Source organism: Rhipicephalus microplus, chromosome 3 (assembly GCF_043290135.1).
Source record: "Rhipicephalus microplus isolate Deutch F79 chromosome 3, USDA_Rmic, whole genome shotgun sequence".
Classification (NCBI taxonomy): domain Eukaryota; kingdom Metazoa; phylum Arthropoda; class Arachnida; order Ixodida; family Ixodidae; genus Rhipicephalus; species Rhipicephalus microplus.
The window spans coordinates 256,415,534-256,440,873 of record NC_134702.1 but is presented as its reverse complement, the minus strand read 5'-3'; the positions used below and the strand labels follow the sequence as shown (position 1 = coordinate 256,440,873).

Below are 25,340 nucleotides of genomic sequence, written 5' to 3'. Positions count from 1 at the left end.
GGGCCATAGAGAACGGTCAGCCACGAAGCGTGAAGAGGAGCGTATGCCGGGATGGAAAAGATTGTGCAGCTGGTTAAAAAGGCCACGGCAGTAGTACAGAGGCACATAGGGCTGACTTCGTCTTGTCGACATGTTGCAGTAGATAGTAGTTGTTGACCCAGGTAAGGGGACTTGTTGCAGTCATAGTGATGATTTCCCCTTAAGAAGTTCCTGAAGTTCAGCGTCCATAGTTCGAGTCTCGGAAAAGACTTCAGCTGTTATCTGCGAAGAGCTGATAGCAGTCGCGCATGAGAGAGTGTTGATGACCACAATGGGTTTGCCGCTGACATGTTGGATACCTTGTGGTAAACTGTGCAATGAACGAGTGCTGGTACTGCTGTACAGGTGGGAGTTTGTTGCGGCGTAGAGGGAAGATGTACCTAAAAGGCTAGTGGTTGACAAGATAGAGCAGTGCTGTGGTTTGAGAATGATACGAAAGTATTGTGCTTATTCATACATCGCCAGAAGTTCTCTGTAGCAGTCTGGTGAACTTAGGCTGTTCTTGCTCTTGTCAATGGCACCATAAATAATGTTTTTCAAGCTGAGAGTTTTCTAAAGAATGTCAAGCGCTACCAGGTGTTGTCTATGTGCTGCATGAGGGCGGCACTGACTGTGGAGCTAGAGCTGTTTGTGAAAAGCCCCAAGGGGGCATTTGGCACAGGATGTGAGAGAAGCGTGCCAGTGCATAAAGCAGCTTTGCATTCTTTTAAAAGCTGTACTCAGGCTAATGTCCACTTTACGGGTTGGTTTCCTCATAGCTCAGCCAAGGAATCATGGAGAGGAGCCTGGTAGTGGGCAGCTTGCTGCAAAAAACACTGGAGCATGATCAGCATGTTGAAGAAACAGCAAAGGTCTTTAGCGATGGTAGGTTTAGGGTGATTTTTCAGGTCCATCTTAAAGAAGGGTTGAGTTCACTCAGATGAAGCTTTGTGTGCGAAGAGGCAGACAATAGAAGCACTGAGCATGCTTTTTTGAGCATGGACGAGTATGGGCTATTTTACGGATAGAGTTTCCTAAAATTAACTAGAGGGGACTCTGGCTCTGCGATCATTCAGCAACCATGGGAATGAAGGGTACCACAGACGACTTTATCGAGGATGCTCTGAAACTTTTTCGCAGCATTCCTCAGACCTAATTCTTATGAAGGGTGTGGGGTCTCACATCGAAGCACTATGCTTTCAGAACGAATGGACACAGCAGACGGGGTGGAACCAAATTAAACAAAACATTTATTGAATTACTTTTGCATCGACGATATCGCCAGCCAAATTAGATACATCATAGTGATCAACATGCAAAATGCAGCAACCTTACACAATATTTCAATACACTCGATCAGCGTAACAAGTATAAGGTAACATGAAGGCGTCATCACCAATATTCAACTCGCCGCTAGTGACCCGCAGGATCATGTCAGGAGATGACCGACCAGGCCAGTCGCCACGCGTCAAAGAGAGCCGCTCATGCCTCATGTGCCGCCAGCCAGCCTCGCCGCCAGACATCACTGCTGGAGATACTGCACTAATCATAGTGATGATGGTGAACACATGCAAGCGCTGCGCCACTTGTGGCTCGGCGGCTGTTATACCTAAATGTGGCCTATCTGCAAGACACGTGTGCACCATGAGGCACAAACAACTTTACAGGGAGCGACAGCACTACCTGAAAAGAAACTCCAGCAAGCCAAGGAGGTGATGAGTGCTGTTTTTGAGACATCGTCGGCATAGACGGATATCGTCGGTATCCTGGACTTGCATGTTGCCTGCGAGAGCACACATGTGGTGAAGGAACTGCAAAGGTTTGCACTCGGCAAGTTCGGCTGACTGAAGTTGTTACACCTTCTCGTCATCTGAGAGTGACGTGCAGCATATAATTCGGTCTTGAGATGTTCAGAAGGGTTGGTTCATAAGGATATCCCATACCTCAGTTGGCTTAGCAGGCGTACAGGTGGGCGATAACTTAATGGTCACAGGTTCGGTCTTGTGTGATGTGCACCGGAGAGAATTGGACCTCCCCTGGGGTGAACCAGTCTTCATGTGCATTCGTCCGAAGTATGGTTTATTTCTCACATAGGGGGGCTAGTGTGATTAATAAACTGTACAAACGCTTTTTTAATCTTCCTAGCACTTAAAGATACTTCATTACTCAGACTAGCATGATTATTTTTCCAACATCGAGCCTGCCTACGGCCAGTTTACAACGGAGTTTCAAGCACCGGTGTGGTATCTGTGGTACAATACTGTGCTGGCACGCAGGGGACCCAGGTTTGAATCCCACTGTGTCCTTGGTATTTTTATTTACCAAGTTTTTTTTCTTATTTCGTGCGATAGCAGTTACGAACACTGGCAGCAGTGGCAGACAACTACGGTACTGCATGCGACCCTTGTTGTGATCTGATAACAGCTTTTGCTGTAAAACGAATTCCTACTTTAAACCTTAACAGCTATTCATTATATTAGTAGCAGCAGCGGGCAAGCATACTCGCTGTATGCTGGTCTGGGTAGCGAAGAAAATTTTGCAATCTTGGCAGCCTGTTTTAGTAGCTACTGCTGGTGACGCATATCTTGAGTGGTGCTGCGGTGGCGCTGTGGTTTTATCAGAATGCGATACAGCGTGTAGCTATGTCATGTCGAGCTGAAAGACATAGAGGCATAGGCTACGTGCAGGGGTGCAACAGCTTTGCCGATTGCGCCAATTTGATACAAATTCAGATTCTTGCATCTAGTTGTGTGAAATGTGTTAAAATTGTGCCAGGCTGCGCCAAAATGCCCAGCCAGCCTCAATTTTTTTCAGATGCGCTAATTTTGGCACGAAATGCAGGCCACGTCGGCCACCTGCAGTTTGCGCCATCAGTCAACACTCGTAGAACCGAACTATAGCGCCTAGAATATGCTTTAAATATTCTAGGCAACCACCCCATGCTCGGGAGACGCGATTGACCAGTTAAAGTAACAACGCTGCGTGCCCATCGATCTGCTGACCACAGCGGATGCAAATCAGTGGGACGATGGAACTTCAAGGCAAAAATGCATTGTAGCCTCCAGCGCTTTGCGGGAAATGTAAATTTTCTTGCCTGAAAACGCGGATATGGCTTGTTAAAGCGCGAAGTTAAAGTTTAATGTGCTGCGAACGTTGGCGTTGATTGCCTTAGCAGTGGCACATAAAACATTTTGTCTTGAAGCTGCGTTGTTCTTGCCGCGGTCTTGGCGATAGATATCCGGTATAGTCGCCGGGCCAACAGGTGCACTTTATCTGGTTGAACACGCCTTGTACGGGAGCCGAAGTGGCACCTAATCTCACCGTGAAAAAAAAAAATGGGAGGGGGGGGGGGGGGGAAGTGGGGTGGTAGTGTAGCCGTTAGAAAATTTCTTGGCTTTGGTTCTAAAGCTGCTTAAGCCACATTCGCCGCACTACACCATTGCCCCGCGGAAAAGCATATTGAGATTTATAAGGGGCTGTTAGAGCTAGTGGGACACTGCACATTTTGCTCAGTTACTCATGTGTTTGTACACCGTACCATCCTTAGTACCAGTATAATGACTGACATCTAAATAAGCTACTGGCAGTCATTTGAAGCAGTGTATGAAATTTATGCTTCCCTACAGAAACAAACTATATTGTGTGCCAGTTTTTTTTTTTTCATCACCCCTAGGTTTTACAAATTTCCCACATTTCAAGGTCATGAGCTTAGCAGATTAAATTCTCAGAGTCTGTCAAATTATTTGACAAGTACAGCAAATGCTAATATGAACTATCATTGGTTCTTCAGCAAGGTGGTTCAAAGTACTACTTTGATTGAAATAGCAGTGGTCATGCTCACACTGCACATATTAGGTGATGTTGAATGATTTAGACATAATTTTTTCTCAAACGTAAGCCTTTTTCTTATACTGCTCCAAATTTGGTATTTCATGATAAAAAATGCATGTTTTTTTTTCGTAATCAGCTCCGAACTTGGAATTCAGTGCTCCAAAAGTAACATTTTGCTGCTCCAAAAATTACTCCCAGTTGTATTTCGGCTGTTACATGGGATTATGCACACAGAGTGTCGCCACACCTCTTAAGCCAAAAGAGAACCCATAGAAATGATTATAAGGTCTGATGCTTTGGAGGTGGCATTATTATTAACATAATTGTCATATAATACAGAGCTTATTACAAAAAGGTTGACACTTGGGCAAGCTGGTGAGAATTCATTCAACACAAGTTGGAAGTCGGCGCTCTTTGCCTTTGTTGTCTCCTCTTTTTCTTTTCATTCTATGCTCTGTTAACATTTTGAGAGTTGATCACACTAGAAAGAGGCACCCATGATCTTTTTTATGCGTATGAACAGCTTTCAGTGTACATCCTTGCTTCTTATCCTGAAGAACAGTTGTTTTGAATGTCATTGTCATGCTTTCAGTGGTTTGGAAAGTGAGCTGTTTCTCTCACATGAGAAGTCACAACAATATTTTCTCTGTTAAAAGTGAAATTCTAGCATATTATGCAAAGGCAGATGTAAGCAGTGGAGTTTCCATACTTTTTAAGATGGCATATTTGTTTGCACATATATGCAACATATTAGTTGATATGGCTTATAGGTCAGTGCTATGAGAACACCATGTTCCATGAGTACTTATTATTTCACTAGCATGTTTTTATAGAATGATGCTATCAGTTTAACATTCTTTGACTACTGTCATTGAATATTTTTTTACTGTTCTTCGCATTGGCACTGTATTCATACTTTAGAAAAACTCATTTTGCGAACTCATTTTGAAGATTACTGCTTGTGCAGTACAACAAAAGAAAAAAAGTATCGTGGGCCTATCTAAATATAGAGGTGCTGTTCATGCTAAGTAGCCAGTCACTTTATGAAAGCTGTTAACAATATTTTGTAGTACACTGCCAGAGCACAGGGTTAGTGAATTAAGAAACAGCCTTTGTTAGTTTGCAGCTTTAAGGTTTATAAAGCTGCTCCACAACACATGCTTTCTTCTCCAGAATGCTCCAATTTCACTTCAAAGTGGCAAGTTTGCTGCTGCGACAGCTGCTGCAAAACACATCAGCCTTCTTGCACCATTGTTAACGAAACAGTTTGCATATACTGTTACAGTAGCATTTACAGACGGGTAGTTACACCCACAACTTGCCATCATGTAACACTTCAAACTTTCCCAAGCGTGTTTTGTAGGTGAATGACACCACTAAATGCACCATGTCTCATAGGGAAATGAAGAAGCATGTGCCAGCAGTGACATCCGGGTGGAGATCTCATCACATTGCTCGACCAAGGTGGGTTTCCTCAATGGCTTCAATAGTATGCCTTGCAGAGTTTTCTAGAATGTTTTTTCTCTGTAATTTTTTTCATCTAACATGCCAGTAATCTCTTGTAGTGTCCTGGCAGGTAAGGTGCAATGCTTCTAGGTTTTAGGGCGCTGTTTTAATTCCCAAGCTACATTTTTAAGAGGAAGAAATCCAAAGAACGCTGAGATTCAGGTGCACACCATATAACCCCAGATGGTCATAATTAAACCAGAGTTTCTTATTACAGCAGTGGTGGGAAAACTGAACCAATTTCGCCAAGCTGCGCCAATTGGGAATTACTGCGGCATACTGCTCCAAAATGGTATTTTTTGTCTAAATTGCGCTATCGCTGCACCACAAGGTGGTTTTGGAACCGAAAGTAATGTTGACAGCACCCATCGTGAGCGGATATTACACGATGGTCCCCATCTTGTACATGTGCACTACTACATTTGTATACAGTTGTGATGCTGCAAATGCATAGAATTGACCAATCAATTATTCCGTGTTTCGTGCGATTGTGGTGGTGCCTTTTCTAATAATTATTGGCAAAGAATTAAGGTGACGTGGCGACTACCGAAGGGCACGCCAGTATGACTTATCACCGACAAATATTACTTATCGCCGACAGAAAGCCTACATATTTGGCGTAGCACTGCTTTAAGCCTACTGCATGCTTTTAATAGCAGGCGACTACCTGAGAGCACTGAGGTGCCGTTCACTGCTGCCTTAATCGTTGTGCAGGACCATGTTCAGCGTGCGCCACTTTGCAGAAAGAAAAGCAGCTCGTTGCTGCAGAGTTGAGCCTTGTGGACCGCGGGCACGGAGACAGCAAGCACATGCTTTCATAGGGCAACAACCCAAACGTGCCTTCATCCACTGCCAGGACCACTAAAGCACCGCTTGTAGAATGTGTTGAATTGAGTAACGCATCGTCGGGTTAACTCAACAGGCTTCTCATGGAATCTGTGCATGGTCTGAAGTGTGGAGTGGGCGCTAGCGGCTTGACATTGTGTGTGCCCCGAATAGGAAAAGCGCTGCATGCAACAAGCCAGTAGATGATCGGCTCCCTGCGACCGTACCGGGTCCCCCCTCTTCCAAAGAAAAAGATTAAAAAGTGGCAGTTCTTGCTAAGTAGCAGATTGCGGTACACATTTATTGCGGACAGTCGATTATCTTCATTTGGTCGCTATGTCAATTGCTGTGTTGTATGCGCATCCCGGACCCCACAATAGTTTCGTAATGCTCTTTGGTGTCACCACTACGTGCCATCGAAAGGCCTTGCGAGAATGCCAATCATTTCTGAACATGCCAATCATTTCTGAACCTGGGATTTGCCAACAACAGCAAAGCTGCACTTTAACATACATTGTTTGCACACAAGCTCAAAGTGTAATGTTAAGACGAGGGTGTCAACCCGAACTATGACTCAGGCTGGTATGCTTGCCCCAATTTCTGCCACGGTATTCATGTGGCCGAACCCAAACCAAATTTGAACAAAAAAAGAAAATAATAGTGGCAGTGATATCTGTTCAGAAGTAGTGTAAACAGGAAACTCAAATGGAGACTCACTCCCGAGGTGTTCCAGCTTGTGCATAGTCGTTCCAGCTTGTACTTAGGTGTTCCATTACATACACAAAACTTTTACACGAATCACTGAGTTAACACATGTCATTTTTGTGCAGCCAGTCAATTGGATGTCTATAATGCTCGGTGCTCCAACAACACTGGTTGCGTTCGCCATTTTTTGCTGAGCACGTTCACACTCACGGAAGCCTCTGCTATATCCTTGATGAGGAAAGTTCCCAGGCTCATGTGTAATCCTGTATAATCAGCAGCAGTGCTTTGATAATTTACAAATTAAGGTAAATGCAGGGTATGGTGTGCAACACGGGTGGGACGTTTTGCAATGAGCCCGGTGACACCAACTGTCCCGAGTTGAATTAATCACTAGTACTAAAACTACTTGTGATATGAAAAGACGTTCTGTCTATCAAAATACTTAATAAAATACCGCATGTGCTTTTCTGTTTCTCATGGGAAAAAGAACTTATTTGCGTGACCATAGAGAAAGAAGCCCAAAGGTTTCATTTTTGCCGATTTTTGCTGCACTGATTCAATCGCATGTCAGTAGTAGTTTCGTTCTGTTGCGCATATTGCGACGTTCCGTCCTCAAGTTTTGTTATCGTGCCGTTTCACTGTCGGTGATTGTCCGCACAAACCATGCCTACAGTGCACCGTTAGAGAAGCTTTGGGATGGCAGTAGATTATTTTGTTAAGATTACGCTCACTTTGTGAACATTACAGAATATTCTGAAACCTACGTCACCGCCAGCGATAACACTAGAATATTTGATTCATAGTGTATGAATGCCGACATGCTTTGCCGATTGTCAGTTAACAACGCTCCGTTCGCCGCTATCAGTGCTAGTCTGCTACTGTGATCCGACTTTTCGTTTACTGGGCACAAGTTCGCCCAAATAAACAGTTTAATCTCCACCGTTCTGCAAATTGTTTCTTTCAATTTTTCCATCTCCCTCGTCATTACACGCAACACTTCACTGTACTTCCAGTCTTTGCCCTGTAGTTTTCCTACTTCATCCTTGACTCTTGCGGATATATTTGTTATTTGTGTGTCATTTAAATACGAAGTGTGGCAGTTTTGGCTAGTTGGTATGACATGACGATAGTTATAGCGTGAGAACAGAACGACGACAAAGAGACAAGAGTGCTCGCGTCCTTCTTGTCTCTTTGTCGTCGTTTTGTTCTCGCGCTATAACTATCGTTAGATACGAACTTGTAAACTTTCATTCTATGTTCTGATTTTCAGTTTTGTATCCCATTTTGTAATGTTATGTGTTTATGATCACTACCCAAGCTGTTAATGCCTCCCTCGTATATTCTCATCTGTCTAAGTTTGTCATAGACACCCTCTGTCACAACATAATAATCAATGCACAATTGTCTGTGTGCAACTTCCCACATGATATTCCCCTCACACATAGGCCCCGCGTTAACTACCTCAAAACTATGTTGCTCATGGAGGTCTAGCAATAACCTGCATTTGGCGTCTGAATATCCGTCAAGGTCTTGTATGCAAGCATTCATGTCCCCTAGAAGTATTATTTAGACCCCTTGATCAAAGTTTTTGATATCGGTATGTATGCAATTAACAATTCCAAATATTTTTTCTTGCAGTTATTCCCCGTCCACAAGTAAGCTACACCTAGCCACGTTTTCTTTCCCCCTACTGTGCCCAAAACCCAGAGGTGCTCTAAACACGCTTGCTTCACTCTATTCCATATGGCTTTGCTATGGATTAGCATTCCAACACCCCACCTTTCCTTTCTTATATGCTCCTGTTGCATCTTTCCCAAGTATAATTCAGAATCTGTGGTGGCTTTTCCAAGTCCCTAAGGTGTATTTCTCTAATCGCGTAGACACTTACATTTCCTTCTTTAACTGCTCCTCATATTGCCTTTTCCTGCCACCCTGCATGTTGATGTAACTAATTGCAACACGTGCCTTCTCCATTCTTTTAGCTTTTTTCTGGTTTTTCCTTATACCACCTGTCAAAGAGTCCTCCTGGTTGTTTTCCTCGTTACTAGCTATTCTGGACCCCGAAGAGGCCATGCACCCCCCCCTAAAAAGCTACTGCACGTCCTGCAAGTCGCCAACCCACCATGCTTCCTATCAAAGTGAATTCTGTCTCGTGAAGTGAATTCTCTTCGCAACCAGTAGCACCCTTGACAGGCGCCCGATAGGTCGACTCGGGGAGGACCATATCATTGCAGTGCAGGTATAGGGCAGTGAGCACACTGCCCTCTTCTAGTACACTGCTGAGCCAGCTTTGTGTAGGAGCGTCTCGTACTCGTGCACTATGCGGCGCAAGAGACTGCCAATAAATTTTTGTTTCCTGTGCTGGAATAGAGCCAGAATGAAATGCTTTAACCCAAATTAAACATGTATTTTTTTACGCTCATGTTATGATTGATGTTTTATTTATTTTCAGAGTGAAACTTTTTGTTGTCCACTTGTGTGCTCCTCTAATGCTCCAAGATCTTTTTGAGAAGCAACCGAGAAAACCAACAGACAATCACAACCGCATTTACTCGCATAATAGGCGCACCCCATTTTGGTCGCGAGACAGACAGACGAGGAACTTTATTAAGGTCCTGAATAGCCAGCCATTGCAGTCCCACAGAGGACACCTGGCTTGCTGTTGGCTTGCTGTTGTTCCCAGGTTGGAGTTGGGAAGCCATGCCTCTCTGCTCTTTCACGGGCCCTCTGGGCTGCAAAGGACATGGGCTAAAGCACAGAAATCTTCCTCGAAATCTGGGCAATGAGGATCTATGTCTGTGGGGAGCCTTCTAAGGAAATCTCTCGATGGGTAAAAACACGTCTGTAGCATTCTGAGCGTGCAAGATTGTGCCCTACTCAGATTTTGATGGGGAGATGGAAAACTTTGCCGCTGCCCTCTGTAATGAGTCGTAATTTTATGAAACGTCGGGAGAAACCAGTTTTTTTTATTTCCGCGCATAACAGACGCACCCCGAACATGGTCGTGATTATTAGTTCTGTACTGTAGCACCGTTTTAATTCGATGCCCTCTTACTTAACTGGAGCAAGGGAAAAAAAATGACCACTATATTAACAAAGTGAACGATGTCAAAGGAGCTTGCTCAGAGGTGCACGGGGCATTTTATGGCGAGGCCATTTCTGTAGGAACACTTGTTAGATAGCTAGTGCATGATGTATGCTAAAGGCAGAATTGTTGGGCATGGTCCGCGGCTGGCCGCTTCGATCGGCACGTTAAGCACCTGCTTCTTTATGCCATACTGGCCGCTGCCTTGAGTCAACTGCCTAACACCCACTAATGGCAGATGTGGAACTATCAGGCGTTCTAAAACTGGCTTGACAGCAGGCAGGTGAGATGCCTTTGAAGGATATCAGTACCAGTGCATAACAGTCATCATAGAAACTTGTCACGGGCTGTCGTGCCTACGAAGCGACGAGAACGAAGTGGCCGTAATTGCGAGGAGGGGAGCATGCAGGCCATCGAAAACCGACGCCTTGGGTGGCAGTGTGCCATCTAGTGAGCATCTTCGGATACACCAGAGTGGATGCCGTGAGCGGGGACCGGAGAGGTGTACACTCGCAACGCTGGTGCCCACACTGGCCGCCGCCGCACATGCAGAGCAAGCTCCTGACCACTATATAAAGAGACCGCGGCAGCGCTACACGGCATTGGTGCGAACATTTTTGGCAAAGTCGCCCATTATGGCCTAGAGTCGCTAAATGATGATGATGATTATGATTATTTTTCTTTAGTCTTTAGTTTTCGGCATGATAAAGCACATGGAGCAATCATTTTTTATTTAAACGATATCTTAAATCAGTTTTTGTTGTTGCAAACGAAGTTGGAATGTGCTGCTACCTCCTGGCTATGCCGCTGTGAACAGGTAAGCAGCTGTAGTCACCTGTTTCCTGTGAACTGTGAGCCATTCAGCTAAGCCGGTTCAATTAAGTGACCTGAGTCATTTAGAGTCGCTTTGTCCATTTCTAACTGAAGCAGATGGAGTGCTGGAAATAGCCACATTGTACGCTTAAGTCTGCAGTGCCACAAGTAATTTGATTCTGTATGATTTGGCCTCGTTTATCGAAGCTCGTTCTAAGCATTTCACTGTTTTCTCAGTTTTCTAATTTTCTATTTCTGTTTTTGAAATAGAAACACTCTACCCCAAATTTTGAAGGTCTCTGAAAAAGTCGATAGGACTTTAAACAAATGGAATTGTCGGTAGCGCGACTGAAAGGACCCTAAATTTAGCGACTTTGTCGCTAATTTAACACCACTGTCAGTGCGTGGGCTCGCCTAGTGGGAAAGAAGGGCACCCTCATCGATTGAACTTTGAGTTTCGTGCAGAGAAAAGTGTCGTCGTTATCGTGTTTGGTACTGCATCCGCAAATTTGAAAGCTTTCTTGCTTCCCGACGCGAGCTTTCGCCTTTGGGGCCATTATGCAGGCTTGCACAAGCTCGACGAACATTTGTCGCCGTTGATTTTTGTCTCCGCGAACCTAACATCGCATGACACGCGTTGCTCTTAGTTCAGTGCTTGAGTACAAAGTTTCCGACAACCGATGTTTACGTTGTCTCGTACAAACTTCCCGCGACAACACGCCGAACCGTTGACTAACCCTATTCAGCATTTGTTGCTTTTCAGTAGCAATTGTGGGCGATAAAAGTTTCGGTTTTGCAGCGGCTCTACTTGAAGGAAAGAGGGCCTTGGTGGCACTTGTAACACTCAAATGGTTCGAGATTTGATTGCAATGTCTTTTTATATAGGGTGCAAGACTGTTAAGTGAACATTCACTATCACTCAGTGTACGAAATTTCGGTCATGATAATACGCATCATCTAAACGGCCTGAAGTGTAATTGACAAGTTATCGTGATGGTGCTTTCTTTTTGTAGGTTTTTATGTTTATTTCATTGGCAACACAGATCTCTCACTGTTGATTTTGTGTAATTTGAACGCTTGTAAGCACCCTGCATCGCATGCCCTAATCTTTGACACGCAAGACTGCATGCTCAACTCTTTTGCACTAGTATAGTCTATGAAGAAGGTTGAATGATATCTGGGCTATCATGACTTTGCTAACTTGCAATATCAGCGGTCTATTCTAGGGTCAGAAATAAAATTTTCAGAAATTTTACTCTGTGTAATAGGCGCATCATAAACTTGGCGCCGGATTTTCTGAAAAAAAAAAAAGTGCTTATTATGCGAGTAAATAAGGTGATTGGTTGGCTTTTTACTTCCTAAAACCACAATATGCTTATGAGTGGAAAGCTTCGTAAATTTTGGCCGTCTGCTGTTTTCTTTAGCGTGACCCTCAATCATTTTGCCCATAGCAGTAAGTTTCGATCCCACGACTTTGGGCTCAGCAGTCGAGCACCATAGCTAGACCGTGCTGGATACTCACCAGACCAAGAAAAGCATAGGTGGCATTACTTGTTTTCCTTATTTAGTTGTAGTACAATGATTAGATAAGGCCAGTTTATGTCATAACGGGGAAATCACTTTTCTTCAGAAGGTTCGATGAAGTAAAAAGAGAATTGTTTCTTATTCCTGCAGTTGAGTGGTTTTAGCCGAGGACGGGATTTTGTGCAGGAGGCGGCTGCTGGCAAGAGCAGCCGGAGAAGACCCCTGGCCACTTTTTATGTGCAGCTCTCTTTGGACAGTGCTGCCACCACCTCCACCACCACGACAGGTGGGTGAGCTCTGAAACCGTATGGTTTTTGAGTTGTAAACAAGTGTTCTTTGCATGGCTTGTGCAGTCTGCCAGAGTGTTCGTGCATCATAGGCTCTGAACTTTTTGGCAGGGGCATTTGCTTTGACAAGTACTCTGTGCGTAACTCTACCACAAGCTCAAGCTATGATGTGTGGCAACACAACATAGCTTTCCCCTGGGAGAAATTGCATCCCTGTACAACTGAAAACAACAGGAAAGGTTCAGACCGCTTCGAGGAATACTTGCAGGGGTTTAACAGCTGCGCCAATTGCGCCGATCTGCACCAAAACTGCGAAATTTTCCGAAATTGCACCACACTGTACCAAAATGCCCAACCAGCCTTAAATTTTTCTCAGGTGTGCTAATTTCGGCGAGAAATGCAGGCCACGTCGGCCACCTGCAGTTCGGTCAAAGTGCGCAAATCACAACTATAGTGATTAGAATGTACCTAACATATAACCCGATAAAGTAACAACGCCGCATGCTTATTCAAATTCACCCCTCAGCGCGCTGCGTTTCATTGGCTACCATGGAACCACTCATTGCATTGAGGACGGTCTACTAAGTTTAGCGGTGTTTCCAAACCAGAGGCATCTTCTTTCATTTGTTTGTCATTCCACTGAGTGCAGAAGTGAACCCTGTCATGACTGGTGACTGGAAGTGAAGACAGGCCCATCAGCTGAGCTCTCTCAAGCAGTGCTCGTCCACGAGAATGCTGTCTGCGTCCCACAAGAGCGCAGGAACACTCCCAAATGCACTGCAGGGAACGCACATCGGCGTGGCACTGACACGTGGTTCGCGTCGCACACGAATGCTGTGACATGCAGTGGCGTTTCAGGAGAAGCGCGTGCAAGGACAGAAGGAGATAAAAAGAGTGTTTTGTGTGTGCAAAAGGGCTTTCTGTGGCCGCGTAGCGTTCGCTGCATCAAACGCTTGACAGTCCCACCAGCACCATCACAGTCACGAGTTGAAGTTGCGCCTTCTCAGAATCAACGAGTTTGTATCCGAGTTCACGCGTCCATCAGTTTCATTGACGCCCGCGATGAATATCGAGTCCGCCCACCACCTTTGCTTTTGCCGAGGAGCAGTGCTCACGCCACAACGCCAGCGAGCGCACGGTCTGTCTACCAGCTTTATCGCGCAGACTATGCACACACGCACGCAGAAGGAAAAGTTATGTCACCATGTGGCTGCTATTAGAGAGGTTTAGAATAGCGCACCGCAGGCCCTTGCGGTGCGGTCACTGCCACTGCGAATGCGTCAAAACGCGAGCCGCCGTTAGCGTTCGCGGCCCGCCCGCAGAAAATCCGAAACAGCGTGCAGCGATCGTGGCCCGCGAGGCCTGCAAAATGCTGCGTGTAGCAAAATGCTGCGTGTAGGGTTTGCAGTTGGGGAGAAAGTCCCTAAACTTTTTCCTAGGCGCAGCAAACGCGCCTAGGAAAAAGCTCAATGGCGCCCGCAACTAAAGCAACGCGTGCAACACCTGTGAACGTTATTCTAAACCTCCCTATCTAACGCTATTCTAAAGCTCAATGGCGCCCGCAACTAAAGCAACGCGCGCAACACCTGTGTGTTGTTCTAAACTTCCCCATGTCTCATATTCAATTTCACCACGCTCACGACATATGCAATCACAGCCGCGTTGCTGACAAGATGTGAGCGCCCCCTGGTGACTACCCCGTCCGTACATTTATCCGCAATACTTTATAGAAGCGAAATGAGCAGCGCGAGAGTGCTGTGCGTGCAGCCTTGCTGCCTGCGAGAGGGGAAATTTGCATGCTGCAGGTGGAACGAAAGAACTTGTGTGAAAGAGGACATACGCCCACGAACACGCCTGTGGGAGGCGCTTGTTGAGTTCGCAACGCTACAGCACGACAATCATGCTGACGTCGTGGCACTGCTAAAATGTTGAGTGAGTGGCAACGCTGACGTGCTCGCATGTGGTGTTTCTTTGATAACCGCGGCAAATGTCCCACATGCGTTTCCAATGCCACGCGCGTTCGTGTAGCTATTTTTATCAGCGCTGCTATCACGCGCTCCACACTGTCTTCATGCCACGGCAGCGGCAAGCAAGCTAGGAGCAAACTAGGCTGCCCGAGAAGCTCGGGCCATCCTGCATTACACCCCCGCTCATATGTCAGAGCACATGTTGAAGGTCACCCTCGCCACAATGCTACAGCACTGTGCTGCATAGCGTACTGCAAATTTGATGACGTGCTGGGGAAGTTGGGCTTATAGGCAGGCAATCAGTAACTTCGATTTCTCGTTTTCTTCTTTCTTTTCAAGGATTTCGCGTTCCGTTACCTTTCAGTGTAAATAATCAATAGCCAAAATTTATTGTTATAACCGATAATATGGCATGTAAGCACTGCTGTATGCAGGTCATTTTATTATACAAAACTTACAATAGCTTCAGTGGTTTAAGCGAGCTCTACTGCACTTCGCGGACATGCAAGTGACAATAAATCGCGGGTGTGGAACCACCGGATGTAAGGATGATAGTATAGCCTACTCCAGCAGCTTCTCATTGTTAAAACAATATTGTTAAAAACAGCATAGTTATAAGTAGGCTTGTTTATGACTATGCCTCGCAGTAGCTGTGTAGCATTAAACTTCAGTGATTATGTAAACGCATTGAACACTATTCTCCATCAAGCCGATTTCTTTCTCCTTTCCCTTTTTCGAGCCAAACCACTTCTCAAACCAGGTCAGCACTACGAATTAGAACTCTGAAACAAAACTGAACATGAGCAAATGTTTAACAAATATAACTTGAGCCTGAACCAAATGTGTTCTGCATGCTGAAAAAAAGAACTCTGGAGAAAAAGAGGTTTTAAGAATAGCGTGCATGATGACTGACTTCAGTAATCGATAGTAGATACTACTACATGAGTTGTTTCAGACATTATGTTTCAGTTTTTCAATCTGTCCAGATTCTCTATCCTGCATTATTACACAATGTTTATTCACATGTCTTCAAATAATTGCCAACTTCTTGTGTTGTGTTCTCTTGCATAAGCATCAATCGTTCCGCTTTGTGCCAAGAATGAAGTCTGGGTATGGCACCAGGTGAAGCAGTTTCGTGTGAGCACTATTGCCCCACAGAGTACTTACCTAAAGTATCATTTGTGAGGGTTGGGAAAAATAGTGGTTTACGTTTGACTAGCATGCTATTTACAACTTGGTTTATATTAAAACTATACCCATCTCGAGCTCATGCGATTAAGTAAGTGGTATGTTAGTATATTTATAAAGAGTCGCTGCTAAAAGGCTCAAAGGGGCATTAAGGTTTTAAGCCTATGAGATCATTCTGCTTTTAGTAATAATGAATCGGTCATTTGTAGTGCAAACCATGTAATATTGTGATTATAAACAAATAATGATGGTATGATTCCCAAATGGCACTGCTTATTGTGAGCTATGGTAGTACTTCTCATATGACCTGTCTGATTCACAGGATCTCATGTCAACTCATTCATTTTGAGCAGCAATGGAACTACTTTCTGTGCATTCTTGTATGGGCTCACACTGATGAACGACATGGCTGTGTTTGATATTTCCCTTTTGTCTACATGCCTCGTGGCGAAGTCGCTGAGCTGTTGTCATATGGGCAGTGTGAACCTTGAACGAGTTGGTTGTATGCAGGGTCACGGCCACACCATCGCCGCCGCTTGCGTCGCACATCAAATGTGCCCAGGCGACCCCAGTCACCGCCACCACTGCCACCAACGGCAGCTGCTGCAGGTGTGTTGAACCTACTTGTTTTTGCACATTGGAGCTCATATACTGTTTGCATCGAAACCTGCTCACCTTTGACCTTTGACATGTACTAGGGCGGGGGGGGGGGGGGGGGGGAATGGAACAAAAGTCGCGCTCAGGCACTGGTGGCTAGAATTGTTCTTGATTGTATCAGGGATGACTCTAGTGGCTTTTGAGTACCATCCAAGCAACAACCACTTGAATATACATATATGCAGAACAGCTGAGATGCTGATTTCTTTGTGTGCCTTACAGTGACTAGTACATATTACTGAGGCATAGTCGCACTCTGTGAAATTTTGATTACACTATACTTGGTTTGGACTCATCGTTAACAAAGTGCACTGCGAATGGTCGAATTCAGCCAGTTGGTATTAATGCAATTATTACTATAATTTGGGAACTGGTATGAATAGTGCATTCAGAAAACAAAACAAAACAAGAGTGTTATTCATTAGGAGGGTGTGAATATTCGAACTTTGGAATATATATTTTTTGTGTGTGTGTGGTGTTTGCCATCCAGTTTGGTTCGCAATGAAATTTTACTATTTGAGTTAATAAAACTTTGGGAAAATGATAACGTTCCTAATAACGAAAATTACGTAAATTGAAGTACAGCGGCTTGCAGTGTATTTGAACCTGCATTTTGGGGTGCCGACAGGCGAATCTGCTCACTGCTTTTGCCTGTGCTTTGAGCGGTCACTGTGCGACATGCCACGGGACAAGCTTGGCTGAGGGGTGCACTGCCGATGCGTAAAATGCCCATACACTGTTTTGAGGAGCCAGCAGCCGATGCCATTCATTGCTTGCAGTGAAGCACATTGCAGCTGCTTCACACACACATGCCCACTAGGACAATGTATTTGCCCGCACTGTACATCCTGGTGCTGGTAGCAGAGTTATGCCTAGCCACGACTCTGGAGAGGTATGCTCATTAGCAGTGTGCGTGGCCACAGTGCCTGATGTTTCAATGTACAAACGTCATGCTCTCACCAGTACAAAGGGTCGTTCTGCAATGGGCTGTTCAGAATGAGGATAAGCATAACTTCAAAAGGCAAATTGGTCTGAGACGTGCATGTCCTATGTTTGGGTTGAGCGCAGAGTACTATCATAATCTGAGGATTGAGCTTCTACTGGCAGCTGCCAAGCTAGAGCGTAATTATTTTCTAAACAATAGTTGACCTGTGAACACAGTACAAGTGTGAAGACGTCCCAAAGTAGCCCTACTTTCAATAACCATGGCTTCACAAGGCTCTTCCAGAGCAAGGAATAGGATCATTGGAGAAGTGTACTGGAACAACTTGGCGGACGCAGCCAATTGGAAGCCTCAAAGTAAACTTAGAACATCTGCTTTTTGCGCGCTTGTTTTTGAATAGAGAAGCTAGCTGAAGCAGGGATTTAGAGCACGAAAGAATGTTTTTTCTGATGAATGCACAATTACAGTGCCTGTTTGCGCTGTTTGCGCTAAAATTTGCTGATTACGTTTCAGATCACTTAGATTTCGCACATTATCACAACCAAAATTTTGTACACTCAACGGTATCGATAGTTTGATCTCATGGGCTCGCACCCCATATCCAAGACATTGCAATCAAATGATAACCATCATTCGAGTGTTACAAGCGCCACCCAAGCCCCCTTTCCTTCAAGAGTCACCGAAAAGAGATGCGTTAATTCTCCACAAAACCACAACTTTGATCGCCTGCGACCCCCACCGAAAAGCACCAACAGTGACTATGCCTAGCCTACGGTTCGGCGTGTTGTCGTAAGAAGTTTGTACTAGACAACATGAAAATTGAGCGTCGAAAAGATCACATTCAAGCACTGATCCAAGAGCAGTGTGCGTGCTACGATGTTTAGGTTCGTGGCCTTGAAGTCAACAGTGACCCAAGTCTGTCGAGCTTGTGCAACTCTGCGTAGTGACTGCAAAGGCGAAAGATCGCATCAGAAAGCCGAGAGCTCGCATCAGAAAGCCGAGAAGCTTTTAAACTTGCGGACGAGGTAGTAAACGTGATAATGACGACGCTTTCAGAGGCAAGAAACTCATTGCGCACTTCACGAAGATGCGATCTCACATTCCATGCGAAGCGCCCGCAACCGGGCTAGCAGCCGGAGCCATGCCGGCGCCGATGCAAAGGTTTCTCTGACACCCAAACAACCGCCCTTCATGCACACTTGGTGAGCCCGCAGAGATAGCTTAGTCTTTTTAAATGTGGAACATTTTATAGTCGCACCTACACGTGAATTCCGTGTCGGCGTCGACACCCCCACTGGTGCCAACTGTCGCTTCGCCTATCCCTGTCTCTCACTTCACAAGGCTGACACAGACAGCGTATTCTTGTAAAATCCGACTGCTCGCGCTGCACAACCGTTCACTGGCCATCCTGTATTGTAGGCACTGGATCACGCATTCGGAATTCAATCAAGGGCGTCTTTACTTGGCTTTCCCTTGACTTGATGCTTTGCTTGACTGGAGTAGATGCGATGGAAACAACGTGCTTGACTGGAGTAGATGCGATGGAAGCAACGGTACCTTCAACCAGTAGTGGGGCACAACCCAACATCAGCGTCCCACCACTCGTTGAAGGCAACGCTTCTCTTTCATTCAATAAATAAGAATAATAAAGAGGAAATAACAATTGAGCATTCCATAACGATATTCAATCAGGCAACATTCACACGATATTCTACCACTCTGCAAACTAGAGAATTTTGTCGGACAAGTGAGGCTTGTAAGAAGGGTCTGTAGCAACGACAGTTAATACGTCCACCACTTAATAACCTGGAGGAAACACAAGTTGGAAGAAATCATCCACAAGCCACCCCAAACAAGGTCTACAACAAAGCATGTAAACTAGATAGGAAAACAACACCAAAAAAAATCGTAACGCAACCCAACCAGCTGCCAGCATTTATAAGCAAATACTGAAGTGCCCTCCTAAACATAAATAATATCTTTTATAAGTATTATCCAATGAGCAATGAGCACCTTAGAAAAGCATTTCCCAAAGTACCAAAAGTGGTGTATCGCCACAATAAGAATTTCAAGGACATGTTAGTGCATGCAAAAGCTAGCTCTCATTCTACTGCCCAAGTAACACCTTGCTCCCATCTAAGGTGCAAAACTTGCAGACACCTTCAAGATAAAATGACAGTTAAAAGCACCAGGAGTGAATATGTCCATCATATAAAATCTAGTTTAACTGCACTAGTGAAAACGTTATCTACATGATTGAGTGTTTATATTGTCATAAACAGTACATTGGCGAGATGCCTTTTAATGTTCATGTTTTTAATGCAGGATAGCCTTTTAGTGTTAGCTTAAATGGTGGTTGTGTGGACAGTGCAAATAAGTTACCGAAACCAGTAGCACAGCATTTTAATCTAGCAGGAGACAACTTGGAAGATCTTAAACTCTACATTTTTCAGTCAGCTTCCGATCCGCAAAAGACAGAAAATATACAGTCATACCTTATTCACAAGTTCAATACCTTCCAGCCAGTAGGTATAAAGGTTTCTAAAGGAACTATTGAATTCATTCGGTATGATACATGCACAAAGAAAACCCTGCGAGTTAAACCCTCAGTCTAAGAATTTCATACCTGCCATTGTTGACTTCTGACAACTGGATTGATAGCCGGAACACCAAAACACGTGTACATCCACCTTTCTACACTGCTTGCTTATTTTCTTTTTATTCACGGAATACCTGTTCCTTCTTCAATCATACAAGTCATCACAGCACCCCTCCTCCCCCTCTCTCTCACACTAGAGTGTCTGATCTTGCCCCTCATTTGTTAGGATGGAGAAGGGGATACGAAGCATAGACACGCCAAAGAAATCAGTTCTGTTCTAGCCTTGAGGAAGACAAATCCACTTGTCGAAACGTTGGTTCAACGCAACGCTGTTTAGGGATTCAATCAAGCGTATCAGATCTTCACTTTCCCCAATCTAATGGACAGGTTGAGTGGTTCAACCGTGTTCTCAAGTCATTCATTCACTTTGCCCTTCAAGAATGAAGACCTCTAAAAAGGACAGTTCTCGAGACTTCGACTCAATATATCGAACCATTCCTTACACTCTAAGTTATCACTGTTTGCTTGCTGCGTAGTCGTAAACCTCAAATGCATTTCCATGTTGTTGGCTGCTCCGAGCACAGTGTTTATAAGAACCCATATCACAAATACAGTCAAACCTCATTATTGTGTACCTGCTTTAAGCGTACTAACGTTTAAAACGTAGTTTCGACAAATCCCCGACCGAGTCTCATAGAGACTAATGCAATCGCGGACGACCGTTTAAGCCGTAGTGTTCAGCCTATGCCTACCGGTTCGTGCGTATTGACTGCGAACAGCGATAACATTTTGCGCGACAAAGATTTACTGCTCCGCTTAACTCGCAGACGCCACAATGTGCCGTAAACGGTTTTCCGTCATGTTGATAAGTGCGGAAATTAGCTGATAAGTTATTCCGACTTCTGTGCGATTGCGGCTATGACATTGCATGTAATTGTCGGGAAAAAATCAAAGGCGAGGTGGCAACCTCGGCTTAACATGCTGGTATGACTTATCACCAGCGAAAAGCCTTATCACAGTATGAGTCCCCGGTTATCTGTTCGGGCACGCGTGTGGCGTAGCCTCACTTTAGGCCCACTGCACACTTTTAGTGAGCAATTACCTGAACAAGCCAGGTCGCCGATCGCTGCCGCTTTGTTTTGGGGGACCATGTTCAAGCGCGCACCGCTTTACAGAAACGCAAGCAGCTCGCTGTCACAGAGTTTAGCTGTGTGGATCGCGGGCACCCAGAAACCTTGCTGTATTATGCCAACACGTGCGTCGTACAGCGAGCGCAGTGCTGTTGTTACCATGCTGCACACTTTTATTTAGTGTCAGCTGAAATGTGCCTTCGTCCGCTGCCAGGACTGCTAGAGCATAGCTTGTGGAAAGGTCTTCGTCGCCACGTTGACCCAACAGGCTACTTGCCGAATCTGTCCAGCAAGCGAATCGGCAGTCACGGTGTGCACAAAGTGAGCGAAGTGATGCACGCAACTAGCCATGCAGTAAACGACTTGGCTCTTTGCGACTGTGTCGCATTTAAAAAAAAGAAAACTGCAGCAGTTTTCGGTTAGAAGCAGATGGCAGTTTTCGGTTAGAAGCAGATCACGGAACAACTGTATCACGGACAGCCGATTGTGTCCATTCTGTCCATAGCAGAAGAGAAGTTGTTCCCATTCCCCATGCTTCTGTCGCTGTATCGCGCTGCTTATCTCAGATCCCATCGTACTTGTTTCGAAATGCTCATCAGCGTCCCCACCGTTTTATCGGGCAGTTGTTCGAGAGTCAGAAATTTTTCTGCACTTTGGCAAAAAGTAAGAAATGGCTTTGCGGTGTGCACTTTAGACAATATTTTCCATGGCACTGCCTTTCTTCCTTTGTTGGCAGCGATGGCGCATGTCAGGATAGGCAAATTTGTAGCATTGTGGTTAATGCGTAGTATGTTTACTGCGTAATTATGCCGCCGTCCCTGGCAGGTACATATTAAAAGGGTTTCAGTGTACCAAAAACTGTGACAACGTGCTGAACACTGTCAGCGTAAAATGCACGAGGATGCCAATTCTAGACTTCCTGTTTACCACAATTCCTTTCAACGTGGTGACCAGTGTTTCAGAATCGCCGCTTCCATTTAATTTAAATTCCATTTCGGGGAATCATAATGGCAGGTGTGAAAGTGCACTTCAGTGTTTTTTGGATTAGCTGAGAGAGCAGAATAATGCTGTTTCAGTGCAGCTTTGGTACAGTAAAAGGAGCGTCTTGTAGCAGGTTTTGAGTACCAAAAGTTCTGTGTTAGAGCAGTGCGAGTAAGTTTTAGAGCAGCTTCCTAAACCAAACATCAACTTCTATCAAAAATATTTCTGGTAAAAATATTTAATGATTTTTCTTAAATGTTCAGCGCTAATGAATTTACCAGAGTTACCACCTACAAATGTGTGTGTGTCTGTAAGTGTGTGTGAGAGAGAGAGAGATTCAGAATGCCCATTTCATACTCAGCCTGAAACGAAAAGAAAAATATATTTAGGGTGGTAAACCATAGAAGTATCTTCTGCAAGGGGTCTCGCTAGCCTCTGCAGTTTTACACCTGATCTGTGAAACTTAGTATAGATAATCATGGCTCACTTCACATGGCGGAAAGTTCGTTATCCCCAAACTAATTAAACACGCTACTCTGCTCACCTGTGCTTGGCCTGTAGCGAAGTGGGGATGAGCAGTTCACACAGCAAATTCGATTGCATGGAACAGCAAGCCGCCCGGCAGTGACAACGGGTGCAGCGTAGGCACCACGCTGCATGCAATTAACCAGAAGATGATCCGAGTCTACGCCACTGCTTCATTATTTAATAAAACTGTCAGTTGTCGTTAAGTATCATGTCGCGGTAGAGAAAAGCACGTATGTGTGGCTGAAAGCTGATAGTGTCCATTCTGTCACTCTTTCAGTTGCTGCCAGCATCTGCTATTTTTTTGTATTTCTTTATTGGTGGCAATGGGGCACGTCAGGAGATGCACATTCTCACTTGTAAAAGTGCACTACCGTTTAGTGCATGATCGTGCCGCGTTCCCGGCTGGTACAAATTATTCAGGTTTCACTGTATTACTAGATCATTGACAGTTACTCATGTTGGTGCCACCACTTTTGCGGAAACCACGACGATAACAGCAATGAGACGAGCACTAGCAAGCTTCATGAATGAACTGAATTACTTGATTGAACTCCACTGGATATCGATGCAGCCGCGTCCTTGGTGTAGCCAATGCTCAGTGTTGCTCGGTTGAAAATAATAATAATGGGTTAGATTTGGCGGTACGCACTTGCACTTAACAATTATTGCAGAAATTGTCGTTTAAGTGCAGCCTGGCACAGCAGGTCAGAAGAGGACAGCACTTCCGCCCCTGAACTTGCCGCAATTCCATTCCTTTCAAATACTCGGAATGAATAAACTTGGCTCATTTCAACTCTGGGAATGGCCGGGCATTTTGATTCCATTCCTGTAATTCCTCAAGGTAAGAAAAACATCTTGATAGTTTTATCGAGTCAAGGATGAATGTCCCGTAAAGCTGATGTCTTGAGATGCATTAACAACTGCAAAATGACTTCTTTGTCGTCCTTGTTTCTTGTGTGCTGTTACTTTATTTGTTCTGAATATGAACCAACTGGCACTCACCAAGTCGTTACTAGTGCAAAAGAACACAAAACATGTTATCAAGGTCAAAAGATAGCTCCCTGACATATCTCATGCAGTAGAGCCACCCTACTAATTGCCATAGGGGCAGGTCTCTCACCACCTATAGTATATGCAGGGTCAGCATGTTTTAACTAATGGTGATGCTTTAATGTTGTCGAGTGTAAGGTCGAGTCACTCGTATGGCAACGGTTTTCAGGACGACAATGGTATCACTTCGTCATAGCTCCGAGGTTGGCATCAGAACAGTAAGAATGTTCTACTATTGCGAGAGCACATGAAAGTGGCCATCGAGACGCCATTTTGGCTAGAAACAGATTAGGGCTGAGGATCGAACTTGTCTTAGATCAAAGTTAGCTACGATTTCCTTGTATAGGCGATTTTTGTGTGCGTGTTTCTTTTTGGGAATGAATTCTGAGTGTCAGATTTTTGCCATTTTTGTGTTGTATTAAAGTAGGTTTGTGATTTTACCGCTAACTCGCGTCTCTTTCCCAATCCAACCCTTCGTAAGCGCTCCCTAGGTAAAGTTTGTGACAAGAAAAAAGTGCGACGTCATCACTGTTTCTCTCATGAAAGTCACCTCAACAACGTCGCGCGGGGCGTGAGGGAGTGGGAGAAAAAGAAACAGGAATACAGAAGAGAAGGGAGGAGAGAGAGGGCTCATTCGGCACTGCTCCCAATCTGACATGCCGGTGGACTTCCCGCATGCGTGAGCCGCTGTTAGTACGAGTCAGTGTGGTAGTACATTACGATAGTGCCAGTAGTGTATCTCCTGCCGCCAATTGAAGGCGGTGCCTTTCGGAACTCTCCCCACTCTAGAACAGAGCGAACATGGATTTTCTATGCTACGAATCGTCACGTCGGGACTTGGAGTGGCACAGCAGTGGCTGTGGTTACATTGGGCTCTCCTGTTTCGGCTGGCTTCCTGAACTAATGCTTCCAAACGTTTATTCTCTCTCTTTGTATAGAGGGGGAGGGCACACTGTCCATCGTGTACAACTGTGTGCTGGCGCTGACCTACAGACTTTCGCCTACAGTGTTTCCGGCAAAGGCACTCATGTGTCCAGACAAGGGGCACAGCATTGCAAAAGGGGGGAGTGGGAGAGTATGAAGTGAGACGGCATGCAAGCTGCAATACAAAAGCTCGCAGTGACCACAAGCACTACGCTGGCATTAGTGCGCCTCACAACTTAGAGAAGCACTTTTCAGAATACGCGTCCAAGTCGCTAGCGGCCACAGAAGCAAAAACAAAGAAGTGCAGGGTGTGTAGACAGAAGGCGACTGGGTATCACTGCGGGAAGAAATCGCTAGGCATAAGGGGGAGTATGTAACTGGCACAACAAATACCAACGGCATGGAACTGCTGTTACACAAAGAATAGGGATAAATTTCGGAGCACCGCAGTTTTGTATTAGAACTGTAGTAGCTATGTTGCTTTAGTGGGCCAAACTTGTAATCAGCTAAGTTATTTTAAAAACACTGCTTCATTTTTAAATTTGTGGCTCTGACCTACTAATGTTCGAAGTGTGAAAAATAGCATGTAGAGGAAAAGGTGCTATATTTTCAAAATGAAAAAAAAAAAGAAAAAATCTAATTCGCTTCCCATTTCATTTTATGCTACAGGCACCTAATTTCATTCCCATTCTATTCCTCCAAGCATTGTGCCTATTCCATTCCGGGGTTGCAAAAATGTGGAATGATTCCGGAGTCATTCGAACTCCGGAGTGACAACA

The 25,340-nt window shown here is 44.9% G+C and overlaps 1 protein-coding gene and 1 long non-coding RNA gene across 7 annotated transcripts in view; one reads left to right on the top strand and one right to left on the bottom strand.

The window, feature by feature from the left end:
• Exn (Ephexin) overlaps positions 1-25,340 on the top strand; it is a 191,481-nt gene that overhangs the window by 98,612 nt on the left and 67,529 nt on the right. For 3 of the 6 annotated variants that reach the window (XM_075890920.1, XM_037419966.2, XM_075890923.1), the window contains 3 exons: positions 5,248-5,313; positions 12,494-12,593; positions 16,260-16,358. In XM_075890920.1, coding sequence (XP_075747035.1) covers positions 5,248-5,313; positions 12,494-12,593; positions 16,260-16,358 — 265 coding nt within the window. Of the gene's footprint in view, positions 1-5,247; positions 5,314-12,457; positions 12,594-16,259; positions 16,359-25,340 lie in introns of all 6 variants that reach the window. The other 3 variants (XM_037419959.2, XM_075890922.1, XM_075890921.1) reach the window with 2 other exon arrangements.
• On the bottom strand, positions 1,246-24,317 carry LOC142804224 (uncharacterized). Its single transcript, XR_012894527.1, has 2 exons — positions 22,604-24,317; positions 1,246-3,329 (listed from the first exon to the last, which is right to left on the bottom strand). It is a non-coding gene; the product is annotated as an uncharacterized LOC142804224 (long non-coding RNA).